A 12,966-nucleotide genomic window follows, 5' to 3' on the forward strand; every position below is an offset into this window, starting at 1 on the left:
CCCCCCCCCCCGGGGTCCTGTTCGCCGCTACCGGCGCTAGGATGGGGCGGGGGTGGGTGGCCGTGCCCGGGTAAGGAGCGGGGACGGAGGGAAGGGACCGGGTGGCCCCCGGGGCTCACCTTGAGGATGAGCGGGTTTCGCAGCATGCTGTCCCGGGCCACCCCCAGCCGCTCGTTCTCGCTGCCCGGCTCCACCTCAGGCAGAGTCAGCGGCCGCCGCGGGGCCGCCGTTCCACCGCCCGCCATGTCACCAGCGGGGCAGCACCGCGCCGAGGTTGGGGACGGCGGGGGGAGAGCCGGGGCTGAGGCGAACAGCCCCGCCGGCGGGGGGTCGGGAGGATTTGGCCGCGGAGCTGCAGCTTCCACCCGTGAACGTGGGTGAGGAGGGTGGTGGTGCCCCGTCTCCTAGCAACCGCCCCCTCACGCCGTCGGTCCGTTGGTTTGTTGGGTCCGGCTGGGGCCGCTTCCGCCGGGCCGGGGGGGGGGAAGGCGGGAAGGAACGGAGAGTCCGGTAGCGGGTGCTGTGGGGGGCGGTGTTGCGCGCGGACGGCGGGGGAGCGCGTGTGGCGGGTCGGTGGGCGACGGCTGGGCGGGAGGGTTGTTGCCCGTGGGGGCGGCGGGACGAGTTGTGCAGGCCGGGGAGGGGGAGAGGCCGGTGGGGGAGAGCGTCAGAGGGCCCTGAGGGGACCGCGGTTTGCCCCGCCTCGGCCCACCCCGGTGCCACCGAGAGGCCTGGGGTTGTTTCGGGTGCCTCTCTCGGTGGTCCCGGAGGGTGGCGGAGGGTAACGGCGGGCCGGCCGGTGGGTGGGACGTGGCTCCGCGTAGAGGGTGCCGTGGGGCCGTGTTCCGCGGCCTAGCTCTCTAGGCAGGGCGGTGGGGCGAGGTGCGTGGCGGTGCGTGGTTTGGGGTCTGCCCGCAGGGGTTTCGGGGCAGCTGCGGTGGGGAGGTGATGTCTGGTACCGGCCAGCGCTGGAAACGGTGTTGGGGGGTGTGAAATTTAAGGTGTCGTGTCTCAGAGATGACAGAATGTTGGTTTGTACGTGTTTTTTGTGTGCTGGCCGTAGAAGATGTGTTAAAAAATACTTCCTGCCCGCTCTGTGTAAATCCGTAGTTTCCAGGAGTAGATTTGTTCTGGTTACAGAGTCGGCTGGAGCTGTCAGGTCCTGGCTAAGTTTAGGCCTGTTTGAACATGAGCAACGCCAGCCAGAAGCCTCTAACTAGAGAACTTGATTTTAGTGCTGATTAGTTTAATATTTCTTTATTACTTTTAGCTTGTTGCTGTTTCAGTGCTGAAAGCAGGGTTGAATATAGCAGTCTGTTGTTGCTTACTGTCATTGCTTAGTTATGCAAAGTCAACTTAAAGCTAATAGTTATTAAAGGGTATCCTTGTTTTTATAGGAAGGAAATTTTAAGGTTGAATACAGCTGTGATGCACATCTGTTTGATGAAGAAGGTGTCGCTTTTTTGTAGTCACTCTGCAAAATTAGCTGGATTGAAAAGTAAGTGTATGTTTCTAAGGTAATATTGAGTAGTTCCATAGTATTTTAATGTTTGGGGTGGATTTTTTTTTTCCTGTGTAACTGTGTGTAACGGTACCTAAATGATAGCACTTGAGTAAAACTCATATCTTTTATTTAAGATAAGAAAAAATATGACAGAAGAAGCAAGGGCAGATGATTTTCAAGTTCAGGATTTTTTCAAGAAGAAGAAGAAGAAGAAGAAGAAGAGAAACGATGAAGAATACAATAAGAAACATGAAAATGGTGAAGGAGAGAGTACAGAAAATGCAGAGCTTAGCTGTCCTTCTCCACTGCTGTTTGAAGACCAAGCAGCACAGAGTGATGAAGGCTGTAAAAAGAAGAAAAAAACGAAAAACAAGGGGGAGCAGCAACAGTCTTTGTTAAATAATTCTTGTGTAGGACTGGAACATGAAATTAATAATGAAACTGGAGTGGATGCTTCGCAAAAGAAAAAGAAAAAAAAGAAGCGGAAGTATAATGATAGTACAGATGAGCAAAGTGATGTAACTTGTGTCACAATAAATCAGCATAGCACTGATGGTTGTGAGGACATGGATGCTGATTATGTTTATCTGAAACAAGCTGTTAAGAAGAAAAGAAAAGAAAAGTTGCCTGAAGAGGATGAGGTATGTGACCTGCCTGCCTCAGAAACACACGATAACAATGACCATCAAAAACCAAAAAAGAAGAAGAAGAAGAAAAGAGGCAGTAGTACCCAAGATATGCAAGAAGACACAGATGTAACCGTTTACCCATCACTGATGTCATCACCAGAGCAGAAGAGGCAAGGGGAAGACACAGTGTTGCCTTTACCTACAGAAGAGGGTGGTGTGGCAATGCCCCAGCAATGGCATGAAGATGGTGACTGTGATGCTTCTCCTGCCTTGAGTGATGATTCTATGCCTGTACCTGCTAATTTTTCTAAGCTGACTAAAGCAGCTGATCGATCTCCTCAAAAAACTCCACTGCATGCTAGAAAGGCGAAAAAAAGCAGCGCTTTTGTCAGGGAAGAAAGCTCGTCAGAATCTGATGTAATGTAAGTTTAGGTTTTGTTTGTGCTTTTGTTTATTTTTTTTCCTCTTCTGCCCAACCCCCAAATATGTTTCTATCACGTTATTTGGGTCCCAGATTTTTCTTCAGTCTGTTTTGTATGTATTTTTAAAAACAACTTCAGAAACCTTTACAGTATGTTGAGATGTTATAGACACCTACTTTAAAAGCTTAGTTACCTTGTGAAAATAGAATGAAAATCTGTGAGAATATACTACTATTCCCTTCAATGTAGAACATTTTCTCCTATTTAAAAACTGTAGGTATAGAAATAATTTATGTGCAAGCAATTCACATTTAGTAAAAAAAAAGAGGTGGGGGGTGGAAAGAAAGGGATTTAATTTGTTAAAGTAGGTATTTATGGTGAATATATGCATTTTTACCAAGCTACTAGTAAGGTCAACTAAAGAATTTAATGTTCTGTACAACCAAATGCTCATGTAAGTAGCTCTTGGTGCTTTTACAGTGTCCAGAACCCACAGTAAGAGCACTAGCAAGAGACTGATGGAAAAGTTCTGTGTTGCCAGTGGTAGCAAGAGACACTATATCTTCTGTATGTCCATGTGTGAGAGTTTTGTGGGAAAGGTGTGGATTTTCAAAACTTCAGTAAGCTCTTTGAATATTCTAAGTACAGAAATTCAGTAATAAATTATGTCTATGTTAAAAGGTTGGAAATACAAGGGGGTGGGTGTGTGAAGTATTGTTCTTGTGCTTTAATTAATGAACGTGTTCATTCTTTTAATGGTAGAGATTCTAACAATCTCTGTTTTGGAGTTTGAGTGGTGTATTTTATTTTATGTTTTTTTGTGTTTTCTTTTAAATATCAGGACACCAGAACCCTCGGCACCAAATAGAAAGAAGGACCAGAATAATTCCTTTACTGAAATGGCAGCCTCCGATGAGCTTAGTCTGGATGATGAAGAGTGCCTGGACTTTACCTTGTGTTCAGCTGTGGATTTGGATACTGCAAAACAAGAATTGGAAGAGTTTATTCCTCATGTGAGGAATATATCTGACAGTTCAATCAGGAAGATGGCTGGAAGAGACCTAGTGAGGTTTAAAGAGTTTAAAAAACAAGGTGAGCTCTCCAAAATATTGTTGCAGTGAGGAAGGACTGTGCAGCTGTGCTAATGTTTTGGCAGAGGGAAAATACTTTTTATATAATTTATGTCACATCCATAGAGTCTGGTTCACTTCATTCTGATAGACGTATTTTGTATTTCTCTGGTTTGTAGCATTTACTTCTTCATTGTCAAATTACAGTCCAAAGTGTATGCGTAAATTACCTGCTCCAAACTCTTGTTTTGTCTCTTTCAGTTTCCTTTTTTCACCTTTTGAATTTGTTGATCTTTTGTTGTATGTTTGCTAAAACCTGAAATGTAATGTACAAGAGATGGTACTTGAGGTTTGATTTTTTTTTTTCTTTTTTTTTTCCCCTTCCTCCTTAAATAAAACTTTCTGTATATTTTAGGTATTGCTGTCAAGTTTGGCAGATTTTCCCAGAAGGAAAATAATCAAATCCGGAAAAATGTGGAAGAGTTCTTATCAATTACTGGAATAGACAGTGCTGAAAAACTCCTGTTTACCTCAAGGTATCCAGAAGATAAAGAAACTATCAGTCGCCTAAAAGCAGAACATCTTTTTTGTGAAAAACTTTGTAAGTATTTAAGTTCCTTCTCAAATAGCTGAACGTTACATTCCACAACCTGGTCATAACACGATGTATTTTCTAAAATAATTTTTTAATTGAAAAGCACTAATGTTGCTAAATTTGGCAAAAAAGGAGCGTGCTGCTGAGATTATATAGTTGATAATCTGTACGGTATACCATTCTTCCTATCTTTTCTCGGGTGTGAAGAGTTTAGAGATTAAAATATCATCATGACCAGCAGCACTTACAGACTTTCAGACTTGCATTTGGGCTTTATGGCTTAAGGTGCATTATTTGCTAGGCTATATAATTAAGCATAGTGACTTATTAATGAGAGGTGTGATTAAGTCCTGTCTGAAACTGTCAACTGTTCTTAGAGCACATATATAGGTGGCAGGTTCAGGACTGAGTGAGCAATGGCAGAAACTGAAAGAAATTATGTCATTAGCCAAAGTAGCTAGTTTTCCAAGACTTGAAGAAAACAAAATTCTTATTTCTAAGATTCTGTTTGCAGGAGGATCATCTCTTCTCTTCCTCTTTACTCATTTTGTTGGGCTTTTCTTGGCTAGAAAACATTTATGCTTCATGTGGCAAACATGCTCATTTTATGACATCTCTGATGAATCTACTCAGTGCACTTTCTCAGTGGCTTTCTGTTCTGTGTTTGTTCTGTATCATCAGCATAGGCAAGACGGGAGTAAATGACAACCTGTAATGGATTTGGATACTAGCATTTATTTAAGGATCAATGAGACTACAGATTTGTTCCTCCTTGATTATTTCACATACACAGTCATTCCCTCCTGCATTGTCACATTTGCCTGATGTTGACTTCCCTTCCAATCTGGGAGATTGCTCCTGGTCTGGGAAAATTGGGCAGAAAGTCATGTCAGGGTTATGTGATTTGCTTGCAGTCACCTCTCCTGGGCATTGCTGACCAAGACTGTTATTTGTTCCCAGGTATTGGTCTCTGTGGATCTTAGCTTCAGCCAAGACCTTCACTTTGGTTTTGCTGGATGCCCTCAGTCCCTGCTTTTCCTAGTCAAAATAGTCTATATGCAGAAGCACAATATCTCATCAGCCTCCTGACTGGTGGCTGTTTCATGCCTCTCTATTAATGCGACTGTTCAATATGTTAGTTAAATTCTAATTACATCTGGATCAAATGTACAGCCAGTCCATACAGTTTGTAGCTAGTGAGTAGCAGGTTTGTGCTTGAGAGTTCAAAAGTTCAATTTTTTTATGTTCACCCACATGTATGCAGGCATGTACACAATTATTTACTAGCCATCAGCATTCACAATCTTACCACGGTCACAACAATTACATCTTTGAAACTCCTCGGGAGATTCCATTCAGACTATTTCCTGTGCAGTTACTGAAGTGTTGTAGAGTACATTCTCTTGAATGGAGGGAATCTGTCATTGACAGCATGGTCATGAAATATGTATGTTGTTGGGTTTTGGGTTTGTTTTGGCTTTTTTTTAAAAGTGGCCTCACCAATGTGAGAAATGTTTCTTAAAAATGAATCATTTGCCTTCTAGCTGAGGGCATACCACGACCCTGGAGGCTGATATATTATCGAGCAAGGAAGATGTTTGACCCAAATAATTATAAAGGGAGGTAAGCGAGTAATTTGAAAGAGTTTCTGAATGCTAATATCGGTCTCTGATGTTTATTTGTGCATTAAAAATGTATATAAATGAAGATCATCTCTCCCATTTGTGCCAGTTAATGTGACTTAATTGACAGTTCATTTTTCTGACTAGTCCTTATCAATTCCTCTGTTCTAAAGTGTGACTCGAAATGGTAGTGATGAGTAACATTGAAAACGCCTGTAGAGATTACAGCTCTTCTAAGATATTGGAATGGTTTGAATTTACAGCTAAGCTGCGCCCATTTCTTCAACCAGGTATACTAAGGAAGAAAAAGAAAAATTAAAGAAGTATCATGCTATGCATGGCAATGATTGGAAGAAGATTTCCGAGATGATGTCCCGTTCTAACCTCTCAGTTGCTATGAAATACTCTGAAATCAAGTCGGGTATGTAATTTTAAGAAAAACAATTAATTCCGTGTATTGGAATTAGAGAAATTATTTTAACCGTATGTTGTATGTGCCCTAACCTTTAGGAAAAAATCCCTAGAGTAGATTTTTTTTTTCTTAATTAATTTGTGGTGGTGGTTCTTTTTTCCAGACCACTGGTTGCATTTTCATATGGAAGGGATAAGAACAGTCTCTCACAGAAAAGGAAAAAGAAGTGGAACAAATACAGCTCTTTATTAAATGGAACTGACATCTAAATAGATGCTTTCAGGGGGAGGGCAGGAGGAATTTGGCAACCAGGTTTTAAAAGATAGAAGCTAGGGATCAGTGCTATTCTTTAGTGATTAGGCTGAACTCCTCTCTCAAATGTGGTATGCAGAAGAGTTTCTAGGAAGTCTGTTAAGAAGCTGGTCTGGTAAATAAGAATAATGCAAAGTGAAGCATTTGTTCTTTTGCCTTTTTTTCCCCTAATGATTTATGATAAATTATGCCTTAACATTATTTTTCAATTTTAGCTATTAATTATGGTCCTTGGTCAAAGGAAGAGACCCAGAAGTTAATGCATGCGGTGGAGGAGGTGATTAGGAAAAGAATGGAAATGGAAGATGCAAATTCGCTTTCCTCATTGGAAAAGTCAAATAGAGATCTCTCAATTGACCGTGAGAAACTGTACCAGAGATTACCATGGACTGAGATTGAAGCTAAAGTGGGAACACGATATTGGAGACAATGTAAACAGAAATGGTAAGGTTTTATACTAAATTGAGATAATAAAATGTGTTTTGGGGAGTATTTAACTCTATTCTGCAAAACTGGTTGTACCATGATGACTGTTTGGTAAGATAGGTAATAAACAGGTTGTAGACTACAAAAGAGGCATTGCAAATGTGTCTGAGACAAATAAATAACTCTGCTAGCTGTAGTAAGTTTTAAGTTTTCTTCTTGCTGTGATAGTGAAGCCTGATTTCTGCTTCTCTGTGGCAGCAGTAGCATCTTGAAGACACTTCTTTTGATCCTTGGAATTTCTTGAAATGATAGAAACCTTTTTTTGTTTGTTTTCAAAGGACTACAATTTTAACAAAGAAGATGACTGAAGGGCAGCAGTTATATAGGGGGACCAAAAGATTAGAGGCCAAGATCAATCTTATTAAAAGGTATAGTTCAGAGGTAGTGGAATGTTTTTGTATCTCTTACTGTTCTGAGTTGTGTTTATAAAAGCTTGCACGGTGGGAATGGCATGCCTTCAGTTTCATACACGTTTTGCAACTACTCTTTTCTTTGGACTAAATGCCCTGTGACTTGTGCCTGGGGAAGCTGTGAGTATTATTGAATTATTTCTTGAATTCTGCCTACAAACTGCTTCTGTATTATATTCACAGGTTGTATGAAATGCAAGTGGAGGATGCTAATGAAGTAAACTGGGAAGAACTCAGTAATACTATTGGGTAAACCTTTTTTTTCCTCTTTTTGTGGATACAAAGGATAGTTGAGACAGACGGTCTTAAAAATTCCATAAAGGAGTTAAAGTTCTTAGACCTCTGGAACTATAGAAAATGTAATTTTGTTTGGTAACGTACAGTTGTATATACTTGCATAGTACTGAACAATAAACCGTGCCTATAAGCGCTGAAACTTACTCTTAACTGCTTCAGGCAGCTCTCATTGTATTCCTAGCACATTCTGTGTACTAGAACTGTGTTACGCAGTCTGTGCTAAAGTCTTTGATAAAAGACTTTTCCAGGTGTTAATCAACACATAAGAAAAGGATAATTATAGGAATGTGTAATACAATATAGTCTTCTTCCAAACAAAGTAAGTGTTGAATATGAAATTACCAATATCGGGAATGCTGTTGTTTCTCCACAAGGCTTTTTTTTCCTTTTCCCACATACTTTCAGTTTCATTTACTATTTCTTTTCACTAAACATACGATACATATGTATGATGGCATAGTTTAGGTTCTTACCTTCAAAGGGAATTACTGTCTTGAAAAACTGTTTTAATTAGGATTTGAAATCCAGCCTTTCTACCTAAAGCTAAGATATTGTTTGACTGGCGTCACTCTCATGAATGGATAACTCAGTAACAGCTAAACTTTGTAATAGTTCCTTGCACCACTAATTCTTTGAACTCTTCTCTTTCCAGAGATGTCCCTAGAGCCTATGTTCAAGCAAAATTTTATAAGCTAAAGGTCTCCTGTGTCCCTTCTTGGCAAAAAAAGACTTTTTCTGGTCAGTATCCTGGCTGTTTGTATATACTCCTTAAGGTTTTTGCTTGAATCTAAGAGGATATGTATTCTAGTTCAATTCTTTCTTAGTTAGCTTTCTCCTAAGTAAATTGGCTAAAATTTCAGGCTTTATACTTACTTTGCTAAATGCTTTTTTTTTTTTTAATAACAGTTTACTGTCAATGTCATCTTCATGCAGTGCTTATGAACCTCTTCTTTGTAATACCTTGGCTTTAAAAGTTTTATGACTGTGCTTTTTTAATGTATCTTTGCATGTATGTATGTCTGATCTACTTTGCATCCATTGCGATTATTACAGAATAGTGAGATATTTTGCATTTAACACCAACAAAATAATTTCTGTTGGTGAGATCCCATTTCCCCTAGGCATCCAGTTCCCCTACAGATCCAATTAAAACTACTTTTTTTCTCTTTTTTTTTTTTTTCCCTTAAAGAAATTGTTGATTATCTTTTTGAAAAGAAACTTCCAGAACTTGAACAACAGTTGAAAAAAAAGAAGGGGAAACACCTTAGTTCTGACAATTCAGCAGCCAGGCAACAGAAGAAGGCTTTCCGACTCAGTGACATTTTTGACTCCAGTGAACACAGTGATTAATTGACTGCCCTAAAACCAATTCCTGGTCTGCCTATTTAACTGCAAAATGGATCTGGCTGAAAGTGGGCACAGATCAACAACTGCAGGTACACAGGCTATCTAATAATGGAAAAAGTAAAGACATGCATGTCTTATTTTCTTGTTTCATATTGAAGACTGAGGTAAATACAGGTTTTTGGGCCACCTTTTATTACCTTAGTTTAGCTCTGGTTTTAGCAGTCTTCATTTAAGCATTCAAGTTGCTTTCTGAATGTCTTAAAAATAGTATTTTTTCCACTGCTTTGTTTTCTGTGGAGTTGAAAGCTGCTTGTTTACCCTTTGTGCATGAACTTGGTTTTCAGAACTTTAATGAATTGTAAATCATTTAAAAAAATAAATTAATAGAATTGGGTAAAGGCTTTCAATTTGCTTTTAAATCTCTGTAATAGACAAATCTGAAGACATCTGAAACATCTGACATCTTTCCATCTGGTTGATGGAAACAGCACAGCTTTTTTTCTTTCTTGTTCTTAAAAGCAACAGATTTTTATTTTTGACATATACTTTTATCAGCACTTGTAGAGAAAAGGGATTTTTGTCCATTACTATTCACAAATTGTAATGTCATTTCATGCTAACCAGAACAATGCATTTAAAATGTTTTTGTTAATATTTGGAATACAGAGACAAAATACAGTGTATATATATACATACATATATATTTTTTTTATTGTGCCAAGGAGACTGTCTACTTTTTAATAAGAAAATTGAGGGATAAGACAGAGGTTGTACTCATGTCTTTGTATGATATTTTTAACTATCTGCCTGGAGTGATTATTTGTAAATTGACCGAGTGAATGTAAAAACAAAAAAACCCCAAAACATCTTTGTGTGTAAAGTATTTGTATGGCTTGTTTATATTTCCTATATGCTCTATTAGAAAGTAATGCAAGAAGGTGGTCTCTGACATACTACTTTTTGATGGTCATTTTGATAAGTGAGAATTCCCTTCTTTAATAATTGTCTTTGAAAATGCAGAACTTCCAGTGGCTTGAAATAAAGGCTTTATTGGAGGTTCTTCTGGACTGTGACTTATAACGAAGGATGTTAAATGATAACTTGCCATATTTAACTGTGTCTGGCTCTAGTCTCTCTGAAGATAGAAAAAAAAAATAATGTAATTTTTGTGAGACAGGCAGGACACCCTATGAGATCAGCCACCGGTATAAGGGTAAGTTTTCCAGCCAAGAGATGAAATCAGGTGGGGGGAAGGAAATGAGTACCAGCTCCCTTGCACTTAGGTCTTTGACCTGCTTCTGTTGCCTTACGGGTTTGAAGGTTAAAAGCTGAAGAACTTGAATTTTTGAATCTAAGTGGTTTGTGTTTTTCAAGTTTGTTTTGTTTTTTTCCTGGAAGATGGAGATCCTCTGAATTTTCTGCAGGCTAGAGCACAAATGATTGCATTGCTGTAGAGTTTGTAGAGTAGATATCCCAGAGGTAAACTTCTACCTCCATAAAGAGATTTATTTTATCCTTTGCTTTAAAGGGAAACTCATGGATGAGTGGAACACACCTCACTCAAAATACAGAAGCAGCAATATGTCTTATTGAGGTAAAATAATAATTTGACAGAGTTCAATAAATTCGATGGAATTTAACAAAGTTTAACAGTGGTTTACTGAGGTTCAGTAAGTTTGATGGCAAGGTTCACCTTATTAATTACTGCATGGAAGAAACACACAAAGGAAAATTGAGTTAGAATTGAGTTAGGATGATTCACAGAGAGACTGGAGATGCAAAGGGTAAGGAAGATTCTCCTGTTGAGTCACGAGGTTCAGAGTGGAACCCCTTCCTTTCTAAACTCCAGATGGAGCCTAGGTACAGCTAGGTCCAGTCTTAGACTTGGACAGTAGTTTATGTGCAATGGAATTATCTGTACAAAGTTTATAATAATAAATATTGAGTAACTACATGGATCAGTAATGTTTCATTAGTATTAATTCAGCATGCTATCAGTCATTTACTGAGGATTTGTCATAAAGGCTCTCTCCGCCTTGGGCAAGAAAGGATCTTAGTCTCAGGTAAGGAATCTGAAACCATGAGAAGCATCCCTGCTCAAGGGGAGAGTGCCCTGGCGTGCAGTCCAGCTGCAGTTCAGGGAGAGCTCACATTGGGCCCATCCCGATGGTAATATTTACAGAGCGAAGTAGCTGGCTGCTACTCAATAGTACGGACAAGATAGATGGCTTCATTTTAGCCCTGATATCTTGTTCTGTACTTCAGTTATCTTGCATTTTTGGGCTTCCAAAACCGCCTTTTGAAATACTTTTCAGAGGCACCTTCACTTCCTTGTACATGAGCCAGGAGCTTTCCAGCTTGCAGGTTCACCACAGGGCATGAGCTCGAACCGAAGTACAACTAGGCGTCAAGGGTATCTGTCACAGAAACTTCTCAAGGAAGATTCTTGGTGATACTTGTTAAAAGCAGTTTCTCTGCAAAGTAACATGAGTAAGCCAGGGCAGGAACTCAGAGCCAACACTACACTAGCTGCTTTGGCAAAAACACAGACCTGGCCTCTTCCATGCAGGGAAAAAGGGAGAGGCTGTGTCCCTCCTCCCCGCAGCCCTGGGAAGGGGGTGAGGAAACAGCTCCATACCCCCATCTTGTTGGGTGATGTGGTGTTTGTAATCTGCACGTGGGCAAATAATTGTTTGGAGGAGGAGGAGTACCCAATCTTTTCCCATTTGCTGAATAACGGCACTTAGGAGGGCATAAGAACGCAGCTTTTCCCTTTGCCATCATCTTACAAAGGTGCATGGAGTGCAGGTGGGTGAGTCAGTTGTTTCATGTGGGTATTTGAATATTACTGAAAACAGAGCAAACTCTGTGCAGAGGTTTAAAAAAAAAACCAGGCTCCGCAGAATGATGAGGGAAATAACATTGACAAAGCTTTGTGTATCAGGCTGCATTATAAATAAGAGCATGACAGATCCTTCAAGTCTAAAAAGCACTGTGAGTCCCCTAAAAACTTCGGTGATTCAAGCAGATATGTCGCTTCAAGCATTTTCCTGGCGCGTTAATGGCCCGAATGGTGTTAAAGAAAAAAATTCTCGGCTGTGTGGCATTATCAAAGACGGAGACAGCTGGGTTACAAGAGTTGTGTTTGCAGCAGAGAAGCACTTCAAAGTTGAGGAGTGTTACGGTGGCAGCAGCAGCAGATCAAACAGGGACTTGCCTTTTTCACACACCCCCCCCTCCCGTAAAGTCTAAAACAAGGAGTTGAAGAAAGGCAAATAATCTGTGTTTTGATTCCTCAGAGCCCCCTAGGCTGGGGGACGGTGCTGTCCCTGTGACCGGGAGGGTCGGTAGATGATGAGGCAGCACACAAGGCTCGAGCGAAGTGGAAGCAGCGACGTGCAGGGCCCAGGCCCGAGCAGTGACAAAACCTTCTCCCGCCTATTTCGGGGTGTGGGCGAAGAGGCGCGGGGGCTGCTGAGCTGTACGTGGGAGAGGTTCGCGTTGCATCAGAGGCTGTGAGGAAGCTTCTCGCTTCAGACTGCTGGGGAACTCCGCGCGCTTGGTTTGATCGTGGATTTGGGGTGGGATTTTATTATTTTAGTACTTAGGTAATTCTATCCTTGAGGCTGCGCTCCTTGGGGCTCTGACACCGCTTACGTTTATGCCACTGCGCAGCTCCCCCCTCCTCCCTGCGTGCCTCAGTTTCCCCGTCGCACTCGCCCCCTCCTCTCCCCTCGTCGCTGCCCCTTTAAGGCGCGGCCCCCTCCCCCGAAAGGGGCGGGGCTTAGGCCGCACGAGGAGGGCGGCCCCGCCCGCAGGGAGAAGGTTTGGAGCTCGCTTCCGCCGGTGGGCCGGAAGCG

At 41.3% G+C, this 12,966-nt stretch overlaps 2 protein-coding genes across 8 annotated transcripts in view; one reads left to right on the forward strand and one right to left on the reverse strand.

Moving 5' to 3' along the window:
* Positions 1 to 245, reverse strand: part of LOC104834027 (chromosome unknown open reading frame, human C9orf171) — a 61,731-nt gene extending 61,486 nt beyond the window's left edge. The window contains exon 1 of the mRNA XM_010571110.1: positions 120 to 245. Within this exon, the coding sequence (XP_010569412.1) occupies positions 120 to 245 (126 nt within the window). The remainder of the gene's footprint in view (positions 1 to 119) is intronic.
* Positions 246 to 487: 242 nt separating this feature from the next.
* On the forward strand, positions 488 to 9,550 carry TTF1 (transcription termination factor, RNA polymerase I). 7 transcript variants are annotated; one of them, XM_010570877.1, is made up of 12 exons: positions 488 to 510; positions 1,398 to 1,498; positions 1,639 to 2,555; positions 3,397 to 3,647; positions 4,041 to 4,226; positions 5,765 to 5,843; positions 6,133 to 6,263; positions 6,782 to 7,010; positions 7,331 to 7,420; positions 7,646 to 7,711; positions 8,412 to 8,497; positions 8,949 to 9,550. In XM_010570877.1, exons 3-12 carry the CDS (start codon positions 1,651 to 1,653, stop codon positions 9,107 to 9,109), a joined length of 2,184 nt encoding a protein of 727 aa, XP_010569179.1. In that variant the 5' UTR covers positions 488 to 510; positions 1,398 to 1,498; positions 1,639 to 1,650; the 3' UTR covers positions 9,110 to 9,550. The 7 variants fall into 7 exon arrangements, with proteins under 7 accessions (XP_010569179.1, XP_010569178.1, XP_010569175.1 ...); XM_010570876.1 differs by having other exon boundaries at positions 494 to 517; XM_010570873.1 differs by lacking the exon at positions 488 to 510 and adding an exon at positions 531 to 569.
* Positions 9,551 to 12,966: the final 3,416 nt, after the last annotated feature.

The sequence above is a fragment of the Haliaeetus leucocephalus genome, unplaced genomic scaffold (genome assembly GCF_000737465.1).
Source record: "Haliaeetus leucocephalus isolate CR32 unplaced genomic scaffold, Haliaeetus_leucocephalus-4.0 Scaffold306, whole genome shotgun sequence".
NCBI lineage: Eukaryota > Metazoa > Chordata > Aves > Accipitriformes > Accipitridae > Haliaeetus > Haliaeetus leucocephalus.

Coding starts and splice junctions, on each gene's coding strand:
- TTF1 (XM_010570877.1), top strand. CDS start 1,651: ATGACAGAAGAAGCAAGGGCAGATGATTTTCAAGTTCAGGATTTTTTC. Junction 2,556..3,396: donor TCGTCAGAATCTGATGTAAT/GTAAGTTTAGGT, acceptor TTTAAATATCAG/GACACCAGAACCCTCGGCAC. Junction 5,844..6,132: donor CCAAATAATTATAAAGGGAG/GTAAGCGAGTAA, acceptor TTCTTCAACCAG/GTATACTAAGGAAGAAAAAG.